We start from the raw sequence: 14,200 nt of genomic DNA on the forward strand, positions 1-14,200 counted from the left end.
TTTCTGTCAATATGGGGTGCTGTGTGTACATTAATGAGGAAAAAAAATTTACTTAAAGGATTTTAGCAAATGGCTGCAATATAACAAAGAGTGAAAAATTTAAGGGGGTCTGAATACTTTCCGTACCCACTGTATATATATATATATATATGTACACACACACACACTCCTTGTGGGGACTCTCCATAGGCATAATGGTTTTTATACTGTACAAACTTTATTTTCTATTGCCCTACACCTAAACCTACCCCTCACAGGAAACTTTCTGCATTTTTACTTTCTCAAAAAAACTAATTCTGTATGATTTATATGCTTTTGTACCCATGGGGACCTCAATTTAGGTCCCCACCGTGACATGAGACCCCATGAGTCTGTGTGTATTCAGGTTTAAGTCCCCACCAGGATATATAAACCTGTACACACACACGCACACACACACACACACCTTACCTTTTTCTTTATATATTTTTATATTATGTACTGTATATTTTTCAGGTCATTTAGACTTTCTGTCCCAACCACAAAGGGGTTTAAAAAAAAAAGAAGAATATTCATCTAATTTTTCATAGAATTTATAATTTAACACAGAATAGTCAAAAATTATGATAAAATATCAGCTTTTAACGTGGGGCTTTCCAAGATGCTAACAGTACATTGCATGTAGTGTTCTTTCTTACACTTAAAGCACTAAAACACTCCATATAGTGCATGATATCTCTGCTCACCGTTGCTCTCCTTGAGTGCCAGTGCCTGGATTTGGGCTTTTAATCCGGCTGTTAAATGTTAAAGCTGCACTTAGGTTATAAAAATGAATATAGGCTTGATCTGTGAACAAAGCCTTACTTCAGAAAATGAAACGAGCTGTTTGAACTTTGCAATGTTGAGACTTGTCCTAGTGGCAGCCCCGTATCACTCTGGACAGTATGAATTCTAAGAATGGAGTTTGATTACATCTCCATCACTGACACTCTATATGAATTGTTTCTGTGGAATTCTTTGTGTTCTGACAACTGTTTGAGCTCTTGGGCTGGGTTTCTTTCTGCAAGACTGAAGGTGTGTGGCTCTAATGAAACCTGTCTGGGATCCTAAAATACTACATGCACAGGCAGCCGTTGATATCTTAACTATAAGTATAAGTTTTGAGTATACATAGGGCAACCAATTTATTAATCACAAATAATCACCTATATGAATATTTGCTGAATAAAGCATGCAAATTAAGATAATCTGAAGATTTATAGCAGACGAAGCATTTAATAGATACTACAAAAAGTTGTACTTCAGGCCTGAATTGCTCAGATGCCATTTACTTACAGGTATGGGGTCATCATGATAGAATTATATTATTTAAAAAAATAAGCTATTTTTATAATCTAAAAATACAGAATTTAATATATCTATACAAATATTAAGTAATACAATTTAATTTAATTTAAAATGTATATAATATATATGCTTTTATTAAATTAAATGTAAAATATGTAATAAATAACACATTAAATTCAGAAATATACAGTACATTTATGTATGTATGTGTATACACACACACACATATAATTGTTGTTCACTGTCTCTTTGATCAAATTAAGTCAAATGTTATTACAAAATAAAAGTTTTCTATTTTAATATATTGTAAAATGTAATGAATTCCTGTGATGCAAAGCTGAATTTTCAGCATCATTACTCCAGTCTTCAGTGTCACATGATCCTTCAGAAATCATTCTAATCATAAGTAAATAATGCTGATTTACTGCTCAAGAAACATTTGCTGTTATTATCAATGTTGAAAATGGTTGTGCTGCAGAATACATTTGAAATGAAATTATAAATAAATTAATATTTTATTTTTATATAATTAATGAACACTTTAAATTCACAACCTTAGTTATATACAAATACAAAATAGTGGTGAATCCACCAACATATACATAAAGGATCAGGGAGGTCTGAAATGTGAAAATGTATCTTCTCTATTCTGTTCTACCTTTCTTTATCCGTTTCCTTAAACATTCCAAAGTCCTTTTCCCACAGCACCCCTCCTGAACTATCTGTGTCCAAGTCACTATCATCTCCTTCAAACAAAAGCTTGGGAATGCTTTCAGTGGCAGGAACAATTCTCCTTAAGTCTCCCCTAGACAGAGACCTGACAATTGCTCTTCCTTTCTTCTCCTCTCACACAGCAAAGGACTAACAGACCTCAAAAAGGAAAACAAACCCACACCAGGCATCTGCAATCAGTTACAGATCACTTGAGAATGTTTTACACCTAGGAAAATAAACAGAGGGAAACCCAGGAGCCAGTGGCCTGCTCTAATTTTGTTTGGGTTTGTGTCCAGCCTGGTTACTTTACGTTTTAACGTCTCTGTTTGTGCAAAGAGAACACCAAACAAGAGTAAAGAACGGGGCCCTCTAAGGTCTTATCAGTGTAAAAGAAGAAAGGAGCTCTAGTTTAAAATGACATTTGATAGTAAAATGTATTTTGAAGGCAGGTACTGGGATGTTAGAAAACAAGCTTTGTTTGAACTCTCAAAAGGAAATGTTTGTGTGCTGTTTTTCAGGTGTCATCGCTTACACAGAGTATCTGTTTCTGCTTTGCATTTTGACAAGTGAGTTTGTCTTTAAGTTTAATTCTCGATGCTCATTTAGCACCAACAATGATCACAAGAAGTATAGATGCATGAAAATGTGTTGATGTCCCTTATATGTCTTTCTTTTGTCTTCTAGAGCCGCATGCAGGTTTTAAAATAGCTTTCAACATGTTTGATGCAGATGGCAATGAAATGGTTGATAAGAGGGAATTCATGGTGGTACGGTTGGTTTTGTTGCTGTTTATTATTAATCAATTAATCAAGAGTGTCAGCATGCTTAAAGAAAAATCTCTACTTCCTCCGTTTAGCTGGAGGAGATATTCCGTAAGAAAAAGGAAAAGAAAAAAGAGCGGGCAGGAGATCCTGACAGTCCCTCTCAACTGGTAAGAAATAGATTTCTGTCTTTCTACCAAAAGCATTTTACGGTTTCAGGTCCATAACCTGAAACGATGTGTACTGTAACTGAAAGTAATGTAAGGAAATAGTTCCAAAAATAAAAATTGTGTCATGATTTTTCATGCCCATGTCATTCCATAACCTTAGTTCTTTCTTATCTGAGTAACACCAAAGGAGATGTTTTGAAGAATGTTCACACTGCTCTCTTCCATTGACTAAAATGAATGGTACACCATAAAAGCACTCCATAAGTCTCATGGATTAAATTATAAGATTTCTAAATCCATTTGATGCTTAGCATGAGGCAAGACATAGGCTTGCTTAGTTGGGGTTTAAAAGACAGTTACTATTCAGTAATATCATCGATTTGATGGCACTGACAATCAGATGAGAACAAATCCTGAGCTAAATAAAGACAATATTATGTTCTATAGAGCTGCTTTGTAGTTAAATCAAATTTGTTTGATGAACTTTGCAACACTGATACTGTTATTGAACTGAATTGAATCAATATTGAACTGACTCAAGTTGAATAATGACATTACTGTCTCACAGTAGAGCTACTCATTACTGAATAGAACTTGTTTCATAACAGAATTAGGATATATTTGATGAAGTTTGTATCATTGATTCTGTTACTTCTCTGTTTAATACTGTAAAGCTGCTTTAAAACAATCGCTATTGTATAAAACGCTATAAAAATCAAGCGTAGCGTTAGTTCTGGCAGGTCACGTTAGTCAAGCTCGCATCAGGTGACTCTCAGCTGATCCCTATCAACCTATGGGAATACGACACCTATCTAAGTATTCATATATAAGGTCCCACAGTAGTTTCAGCAGTTTTCGCATTGCTCAATAGTTAATTACCCTCCTCCATCCCCAACTCCTCCTCTGTCGTGACTTGACTTGGTCACCATTCGTTTTCATGGCATGGAAAAGATTGCTATAAATTGCTTAATTATATTTATTATTATATATATTGACTATATTTAATAATTTATAATAAATAATACAAATAAAAATGGGTTACAAAGACATGAGTGTAAGTGAACAATCATTTTTGGATGAAATGTTCCTTAATTCATGAATAGAAAATCCATGAATAATGATCTTATTGTTGCATGTTCTCAATCACATTTAAATATGAGAGATGATGAAGTGCATGATTCATGCATGATGTTCATTTGAACAAATTTACATGGTGAAAAAATGAATCTCTTTCTGCAGAATACAAAACTACAATGAGTCTCTAATCTCTCAGGCTGGGGAAATGCTGATTATTGTAGATTGTGTTTTGAAAAACACATTCAGAGTTCATTGTTTCACCATTCCTTAGTAAGATATGACAGATGTTGAATGGTGATTTGATTTCTTTCCTGTTCTGCACGCCATCATAATCTTCGGTGTGTGAGAGTGTGGAACTGTATGGACATCAAGGATCTGTCACCAGCAATGTATGTATCTGTGTACTAAAAAAATCCTTATGAATATGACTTTGACGTGTGTTTTTAGCATGTCGATTAATGTTGTTGGTGCTCGATTGAACTTGTACAGTCATGATCAACAGCAACCATGCATGCCTGTCGTAACCACTATTGTTTATGCAACTCCACCATAATTAGTGCTCAATAAACCAGAAGGGTTACATCCACTTTCAGTGGCTTCTTTCAGACAGTCAGTGAGTAATATTATTTTACATACTGAAATGTTTGGATAGGGTGTAACAGAGTGACCCTCACGCATGGCTCACCTCCAGAGAAGAGGGACAATGCAGCTCTAATGGGGCTCAGTCTGAAATGCAGCTCTATTGTCTAGGAGAGTAGAAAAATCATCCAGAGACTAAAACAGATGATTTATGTTGCTTGTCTACTGTCAGGAGCGTTCTGCAAAGGAATGGTCTCACAGAATCACGTTAAAAGGCCCTCAGCTGAAGAATGGCAACTCTCCCTGGACCCCCATGTTTTATTTTTACAGTTGCTTGAAGAGTGGTATTTAGGTTCAGGTTACTTCTTGCGACGGCTTGACCATGAAGAGTTTTGTGTCACTTAAGAGTTGCAGCTGAGGAATGAGCCAGTCTCAGCACCAAACAAGAGAAATTAGAAGCTCTTTCAGCTCTGTTCAGTCAGTGTTTTTCTGTGTAAACCACAATATACTGAATTTAAAAATATAATGATACTGAACACAATCCACTGTTTATCTTGGCAAGGCCGTAACTTGATTCATTCAGAGTTCTTGTTTACTGACTGAAGCACTAAGGTCACGTTCACACAGCAGCAGAATATTATTTTCTGCCCTGTATTTTAGTGTTTAATACAGTTACTTTTAAACCTTGTTTTGTTGTTTATGAGAGTCACAAGTTAACCAAACTCATACCCATACCTTTTCAGGACTCACAACTGCATTTTCAGTGAACTGTAGAGGACAACTAGTTCTACTTTACGCTGCACACATCCTGTGTTGTCATGTGTGGTTTTGCTGACTTATAGGGACAGAAATATGAGCTGTGTTTTATATTGCTTGGTTTGAAAGCAAAGTTTACATTAGTGAATACTTAAAAAACAACAACTTGAAAACAAAACAATAACAGATCTAAGATAAAACAGCATTGATCACATAGGGAGAAATTCATCAGAAGGATGTGGTAAACAAAGTTGACTTTTCTTTGACGTTGTGTTGCATTAATAAAAATTTTTTTTGCTTGTGGAATAGTCTTTCACTGTATTGTCTGAATCTTCTTCTGTTAAGCCTTTAATAATTTCACCTCTGATATGCAGGCACTTAAAAAAGAGCAGCCTCAGTCTAAACCCAGAAGTGTCTGGGATGTTCTAAGGCATGGTGCGAGAATAGTTCTCTTTTCAGATCTGATGGAGGTACAAGTATCCTCGAGCTCACATGTTTTCTCAATTGAATCCCATAATTCCCTTGGCCATTCCCTGTCCCCATCCCATGTGAGGTTCTGCCCATTGTTTCATGTTTTTTTTTTCTTTTTGTGATATCGCCATTTTCATTCATTAATGTCACTAAATTTCATTTTGTTACAGTTAGATATTAATAGATAGTTCAAGACCTATAAATGTATATGAAGGTAACTGAACCATACAACAAAAGATCATGTTTGGTTTTATTTATGCATCTCAATAAATATTATTATTAGTAGAAATAAAGTGATTGTTATTATATGATATTGATTCTATGATATGATATTGATGATATCTAGAATATTATGATAATGCAGGTTTCCAAAACCCTTTTTAGTTGACATTTTAAGGCATCTTTGTGAAAAAGACATGAGATACAGTATGCCTCTTGTTTTTGAAATGATACATGGCTGCAAAGGAGCATTGAGGTATATCTTGTATGCAGATTTCTGCACGAGCAACCTGTTGTTTGCGTGGCATGAGATGATGTCGGCTGCTCCATGATGTGTCTTTGCTCTATCAAACATATTAGTTACATGTACATATTAACTTTCCAAGACTTTATAGATAGGAATATTTTATCTAGAATGAATTCTGTCATCAAATACTCGCCCTCATGTTGTTCCAAATCTGTGATTTCCTTTATGCCGTTCTAGTTTACAGTGAATGTAGAGACAGGGGCTTTCAAGATGATGCAAAAAAGTCCTATAAAAATGTGCTAAGGAGAGCCAGAATTACATGAGTTTGAAAAAACGATGACAAAATCTTCATTGTACCTTTAATCGACATTCACAGCTAGCTGAAGTTCACCAAATCAAAGAACAGTTGTTCATTTGTGATTTTAAGATTTTGCTTTTTTCAAATCTGATCTCAATTGATCTATTGCTTTTAATTAATCATTTATTTTCCAGTTTATGTTCATTTTACATTTATTTGTGTTTGTATCTGCGTTGTTTATATTGTGATATTATGTTTATGGCTGCACAATAATATCCTCATCAAGCTATTTTTGTGTACACTTATTCTGACAAATTTTGCTCCCTTATTCAGTTTTTACAGCTGAATAATGTGTTTTCATAATTTGCTTTCACAGCATGAAACAGAAAATGTCACTGATACAACTCTGCTGGTGCATTTCTTTGGAAAAAAGGGCAAAAGTGAACTTAACTTTGATGACTTCTACAGGTAAGTGACAGATTTGATGACTAGGCTGATGGATTTCCTATCTTAAGTCTTAAATTAATATTGAACTCTTATCATGATGTTTCATGAAGTTTTTGTAATGCAGCCTCAGGTTTTTTCACTGTTTTTATACATGTTATTAATGCATGACCCTTAAAAAGGAGTTTGAAATCTCTGAGGCCATCAGTAAGGATGCTGTATTGGAGCATGTTGGGACGGTCCAGTCACTTAGTCTAGTGTCCTACTGCGAGAGAGATGGCATCTCCTCTTAACACTGTGTCTGTGTCATGCTCTGTCGGCAGATTCATGGACAACCTGCAGACAGAAGTCCTTGAGATTGAGTTCCTCAGTTATTCCAAGGGAATGACCACCATCAGCGAGGAAGACTTTGCTCGTATCCTGCTGCGCTACACCACAGTGGAGAACATTACAGGCTACCTTGAGAATGTGCGTCAAAGCATACCCGATGAGAAGGTAATAATTTTGCTCTGGACACACACACACACACACACACACTCACCACTATCATCACTCAGGAAAATCAGGAGGCTTTCCAAACAAGCGCCACAGACACCACATTAAAATTTATGTCAGTTTGCATTTGCCGATAAAATGGTAAGATACTGTAATTAAATGCATTTTTATTTTTGTACAACAACTTATATGTTCTAAGAAAATATGTTCTAAGAATGGTTTGCAAACATTCCCATTACGTTATGGAAGCATTATTTCTGAATGTTGGAACATTCAAAACATTCATTTAAAAAATTTTTTTTATATAGTTTTGCAAACATTATGGGTAATATTAACAATGTTCTCTGAACCATCTGAAACAATTAGTAATATTAAAAAAGCATTAGATGATCATCCAACTAAATCATTTAAGAAAAGCATTACATGAATATTACATGTATAAATAGTGTTTTTGTGCTAATGTTTTGAGAACAACAGACCAGATAACTTAGGAGAACCTTGCTAGAACATTAGCCAAAGTTCTAAGAACATTCATTGTTAGCTAGGAAGTACAGAATTAAAATGAAAGGAGCTAGATTGGTATGAACTCAATACTTTATCAGTCACATCAGTTTGTCAATATTCTAATATTTCTACTCCGTTATCTAAGTTCATGTATTTTTCATGAATAATTCTGATAAGATCAGTGCGTAGTAAAACAAATATCATCACATATTAGAGAGCGGTAGACATTTACAATCTGAGTTATGTTGATGTCTTTTTTTTCTTTAGGTTGTTTCCCTTTTTGCACATTGACCCTCAAATTATGAGGTTAGATTCTTTTCAGTTGCTCAAAGAGGCTGTTGGTGGATGGCCATTGCTATATAAGTGGTTTTTATTCTTAAGTTGAGATATTGAAATACAGCTTAACTTGTAAAACCACCAAAGCGTCACATATTACTCATTAGATCATTTGTAAAACAGTTGTTGCTGGTTGCAAGAGAGGCTTCAGATAAAGACGTGGGTCTAGTGCCTGGGAATGGATGAATGGAAATGCAAAGGACCGCAGTTTGGGTAATCTGCTAGCGCTGAGATATTTTGGACACATCCCCTTTTGTTTTTATGTATGCAAGTATCAGGTTAATCTTCTTTAGAAGAGTCGACAAGCTACCTGACCTCTCCTTAAACAAAACAATCTAAAGGTGTCGACAGCTCAAATTGTATAGATCGGGTGCCGGAGCAGGAGAGATGTGTGCTGCTGGGATTGTTTGACTTTGCTGTTTTCTGTCTTGGGATCTGTTATCGCTCTTCAAGGTCCCACAGACGCTTAAGGTGTCCTCCTGGTTGGAATAGTGAGGCCTGATGCAGTTTTGTTTTGTTTAGGGGTGCTGCATTTATTACCCAGAGAATTAATTATTTCAAAATTCAAAATTCATCATTTTATGTACTAGATCTCTGCATGAGTGCTGTCATATTATAAAGACGATGACATAATTATCTTTCCATTGCCCAAAGGTTCCTCTTAAAAGGAACATTGACAATTTCATCTGTAAGACACTGATTTAACACTGATCTTCTTTTCTAGGGCATCACGTTTGAAGAGTTTAGGTCGTTTTTTCAGTTCCTCAACAACTTAGAGGATTTTGCAATTGCCATGCAAATGTACAACTATGCAAATCGCCCAATTGGACAAGGTAAACATATAATCCATTCATATAATCCATTTACTCCTGAAACGCTTGTGGGTAATGATGTTTGGCTCTCACAGGTGAATTTGCACGTGCGGTCTATGTGGCCACTGGACTGAAGCTGTCACGACATCTCGTGAACACTGTTTTCAAGATCTTTGATGTGGACCATGATAACCAGCTGAGCTACAAGGAGTTCATTGGGATAACGAAGGACCGGCTGCATCGTGGCTCCTGGGTAAATATGGGGGGAAGGTTGATGGTTTTCTCCACTTGTTTAAATGCCATTTTCCAGCTTTCACGGCAATAACTGCAGAGTAATGAACCACTGGTGAGCCTTAAAACAGGTTTCTGAGATCCAAGTGGAGAAAATCAGGTGGTTCAGAAATCTGGTTTGAGGTTTTGAATGGACACATGGCATTAGCGTTTGTATTTGGGAGAGTGCTTGCCAGATTTGTTTGTGTTTTTAATATGCAAATCAGTCAGTCAGTCATCATAACACATTTCGGCTTGTGACAGGAAAGTTTTTTTTTAAACACATTTAAAAATAATTAAAATTCAAGTTAGTCATTATTATTATACTGTTGTTAATAGTTTTACTATTAATATTATTACACTACTGTTCAAATGTTTGGAGTCGATATGTTTTTTAAAAAAGATATTAATATGTTTATTTAGCAAGGACGCAATAAACTAATCAAAAGTGACAGTAAAGACTTTAACATTGTTACAAAAAAATCTATTTGACATAAATGCTCTTTGGTCAGCATATGAGACTTCTTTCAAAAACATTTTTAAAAAATCTTACAGAACCCAAACGTTTGTATACAAACCTTGCCTTTCATATTGCTTTTTCAACCAAGTAAATGCTTCTTGTGTGTGCAATTTTGCTGACATCTAGTGGCCATTTATTGTTCATTTAGTATGCTAGTAGTCTCATCAACTAGCACTGTTCATTTAATTTTCCATATTTTCAAGATAATGTTTCTATTGATGATGTAAAACATATTATCCTTTATATGATCATCCTTTACCCAGGGATATAAAGGTGAAGAGAGATTCACATCCTTTAAAGCCTGTATGAAGAAGGAACTCACTGCTAAATAGTAAGTTCATGATTGAATACAAAAAAATGAAGTGGATATTATGCAATGTTTTTAGTTTGGCTTCATGATATTGCCCTGGAGAATTCAGAATTAATGATACTTGAGTACAGCGCTAGCACTGCTCAGCATTCAGCCAAAGCTCTTTCTCTAGCATCAGATTACTCTGTAAAATTAATGTCTGCTATCCAGAGATACAAGATACCAGCCTAACACCGTGTATTAGGACTTAACACAGTAATAGAATACAGTGCCCAACCCACAAGAAAAGGCTCACACCATAAAACACCTGAAAACAGGGAACAGTTAGACTCACTGTGAGAATATTTGCGGTTAGAATGAAATAAACAGGTGTTGCTATTTTTATAAAGCACATTTGTATTCAAAGTATCACCTGCTGGATTCAGTTATGATGTAGATAAATCATCGTTTGATATGCTATTCGTCTCTATGGCTTTGATTTGTGCAGGTGAAAGTCCCGCTGAGTGTTTCTCTTCACCCTCACATCACATTGAAGAAATCTCACGTTGGATTAAAGTTCTCAGTGACTTGATGCAATTATCTACCTGACCTGTCTCAAACTCTGTAAGATACAAATACGGCCATAATTAGATTAACACATGCTACCTCCTTAGACTGTAGTTGCAACTTTGTCACTTGGCAGACACTTTCTGAACACTTTAAAAGCCATTAACTAAAAGGGATAACACTTTTATGAAATAGCCATGCTACTTTTATTAATCAAAGAGTTATTTATTAAATGTCTTTTAAATTGAAATGGGTCCAGTGCCCACATTTTGGGATAAATTATGTTGATTAATGAATTACAAAGTAGTGTCTTTATTTATGATGACATTACTTCATAAATTTAAAGGGAACTGTGTTGAAGTGAAAATGCGATTGTGAACAGTGCTGAATTTTGATGGAGCGTACAGTTATTTATTCTATTTATTGATCTATTTTGTGTAAAGAAAAGGTTACCTTGGGTTTTAATGCCTCTGTAGTGCTGTATTGGCAATGCATTGTTATATTTACTTCTCTAGGAGTTATAAGCCAGATAATCTTTCCTTACAATGAGCACATTGCTAACATAGTTTCTCTGAGCTTGTCCACTGCCCACCACCCAGATCAGCTTACACAGGGTCTGACAGTGCTGAGTGCACACAGCAATAATGAGTCCTCAGTAGTCTCACAATGTGCTACACATACAGAGCCCTCTCTCCACCTCTTTCATGAGTTTCTTACACTGCCGCTCCTTTAAGAAACATCTTGTGAAGCCAAAACAACAACCGAGAAGAAACTGAATCCCACTGAACTCTTATCAGGCCTGATTTCATGTAGGTTTAGAGATTTGACATCAATCTCTGTTAATCATGTTACAACAGTCTCAACTGACATATCTTCAGAATATTGACAGTGCTTTAGACTTTAGTGTTTCAGATTATTCTTTGAGGTGATTAAGCATATTACAGTTTTTCTGCATATTACAGTGTGCAGTTTTTGTTATCATTGTGATAAATATATAAGGGAGACCAGGGCTAGTTGTCACACTTTACTCCAGCGAATATTTCTCAGGGTATGTTTATTTTTTAAAGTCAACATCTTTGCAGATATTTTAAAGCCTTGGCTGCAAAAAGCCTTTGGAACATTACCACCATTATTGCCCAGGAAACTGAACACGCATTGACCTAGCAAGGAATGTTGTCACATACGAGGTTAGCTGTTTTTATGGAACCGTTTTTTTCTTTCTAATTTATTCGAATTAAAGTTTTGAACCAACATAAAACAAGCATTTATGTATCTGGACCTTTTACTCAAAACTTTATATTATTAACTTTTGTGACCACTGCTGCCTTGAGACAATTAGCTCCGGTATCACATTTCTAGTGTTGAGTCATGTTTTTTTTTTCTGTCCAGTGCTTCATAACTATACTTGAACAATTATTTTGAGACTATGTCCAAAATATTCAATACCAAGGTTGATGTCTGCCCTACTACTGCGATCTTTGGGGTTCCCAAAGCTTGGACTCGGGTTACATCTAAACAGTTAGATGTACTTTCCTTCACTTCTTTATTGGCTAGACGATGAATTCTATTTCTTTGAAAGTCCACCAAACCACCAGGTATCTCACAGTGGCCTGTGGATACTATGTACTTTTTGAAGTTGGAAAAGATAAGATGCTTTCAGAATGCCAGTTATGGTTCTTTTTATGATAAATGGCAACCTTTTATAACATTTTCACTCCCTTCAAATTTTGCCTGTTGACTGAATTTATTTCAATCTTTGAATCATCACCTTTCCTCCTCCAGACTTGTTTTCCTTCTTCTGTTGTCTTTTCTTGTAAAAGTTTATAAAGAAATTGTGGATTGTCTTTATTATGTCTGTTGTTTCAATAATTACTTTCCACCCAATAAAAAAAATATATGAAAAAAATGATATAGGCCATGTCTTAGATCTGTACATCCTAAAATAGCTTATTTCATTAGCTAATTCATATAAATCTTTTAAAGGGGTCATATGATGCTGCTAAAAAGAACATTATTTTGTGTATTTGGTGTAATGAAATGTGTTTATGTGGTTTAAGGTTAAAAAAACACATTATTTTCCACATACTGTACATTATTGTTTCTCCTCTATGTCCCGCCTTTCTGAAACGCGTCGATTTTTACAAAGCGCATCGTTCTGAAAAGTTAGGTGTGCTCTGATTGGCCAGCTATCCAGTGCGTTGTGATTGGCCGAATACCTCAAGCGTGTGACAGAAATGTTATGCCCCAAAATATTCAATACCAAGGTTGATGTCTGCCCTACTACTGCGATCTTTGGGGTTCCCAAAGCTTGGACTCGGGTTACATCTAAACAGTTAGATGTACTTTCCTTCACTTCTTTATTGGCTAGACGATGAATTCTATTTCTTTGAAAGTCCACCAAACCACCAGGTATCTCACAGTGGCCTGTGGATACTATGTACTTTTTGAAGTTGGAAAAGATAAGATGCTTTCAGAATGCCAGTTATGGTTCTTTTTATGATAAATGGCAACCTTTTATAACATTTTCACTCCCTTCAAATTTTGCCTGTTGACTGAATTTATTTCAATCTTTGAATCATCACCTTTCCTCCTCCAGACTTGTTTTCCTTCTTCTGTTGTCTTTTCTTGTAAAAGTTTATAAAGAAATTGTGGATTGTCTTTATTATGTCTGTTGTTTCAATAATTACTTTCCACCCAATAAAAAAAATATATGAAAAAAATGATATAGGCCATGTCTTAGATCTGTACATCCTAAAATAGCTTATTTCATTAGCTAATTCATATAAATCTTTTAAAGGGGTCATATGATGCTGCTAAAAAGAACATTATTTTGTGTATTTGGTGTAATGAAATGTGTTTATGTGGTTTAAGGTTAAAAAAACACATTATTTTCCACATACTGTACATTATTGTTTCTCCTCTATGTCCCGCCTTTCTGAAACGCGTCGATTTTTACAAAGCGCATCGTTCTGAAAAAGCCAATAGCTGATTGGCCAGCTATCCAGTGTGTTGTGATTGGCCGAATTCCTCAAGCGTGTGACGGAAATGTTACGTCCCTTACCATATTGTGATGCCTGCGGCAACCACATGTGACGACCCCGGGCTGGACTCAGTTCGTCCACGGTGAAAGCCGATCCGGCGATGGACAGCGCGTAGTTGAAGTATTTCCTCAGCGACCAGCACGTATCAGCTCTCGGCATGACGAAGTGATATCGTCCTCTTTTGAAAAGACCAAACAAAGTAGTTTCGTTTTCACAACGAAACACAGCGTCTTCACGACATGACGGCGGCGGAAACAATACTACAGTGAGAATAAAAGTTACGCCTTCTTTCTTTGCATGAACA

The 14,200-nt window shown here is 35.6% G+C and overlaps 1 protein-coding gene across 2 annotated transcripts in view; it reads left to right on the top strand.

Annotated features, from left to right (window-relative positions):
• LOC107561057 (calcium uptake protein 3, mitochondrial-like) overlaps nt 1-12,679 on the top strand; it is an 18,752-nt gene extending 6,073 nt beyond the window's left edge. The window contains exons 5-15 of one of the 2 annotated variants that reach the window (XM_016245405.1): nt 2,559-2,606; nt 2,725-2,807; nt 2,897-2,971; nt 4,396-4,437; nt 5,758-5,853; nt 6,995-7,086; nt 7,386-7,557; nt 9,122-9,230; nt 9,305-9,462; nt 10,263-10,331; nt 10,797-12,679. In XM_016245405.1, the coding sequence (XP_016100891.1) occupies nt 2,559-2,606; nt 2,725-2,807; nt 2,897-2,971; nt 4,396-4,437; nt 5,758-5,853; nt 6,995-7,086; nt 7,386-7,557; nt 9,122-9,230; nt 9,305-9,462; nt 10,263-10,331 (944 nt within the window). In that variant the 3' untranslated portion in view covers nt 10,797-12,679. The remainder of the gene's footprint in view (nt 1-2,558; nt 2,607-2,724; nt 2,808-2,896; nt 2,972-4,395; nt 4,438-5,757; nt 5,854-6,994; nt 7,087-7,385; nt 7,558-9,121; nt 9,231-9,304; nt 9,463-10,262; nt 10,332-10,796) is intronic. The other variant, XM_016245398.1, reaches the window with a different exon arrangement.
• Nucleotides 12,680-14,200: the final 1,521 nt, after the last annotated feature.

This window comes from Sinocyclocheilus grahami, unplaced genomic scaffold (assembly GCF_001515645.1).
Source record: "Sinocyclocheilus grahami isolate Dianchi unplaced genomic scaffold, SAMN03320097.WGS_v1.1 scaffold23.1, whole genome shotgun sequence".
Classification (NCBI taxonomy): Eukaryota; Metazoa; Chordata; class Actinopteri; order Cypriniformes; family Cyprinidae; genus Sinocyclocheilus; species Sinocyclocheilus grahami.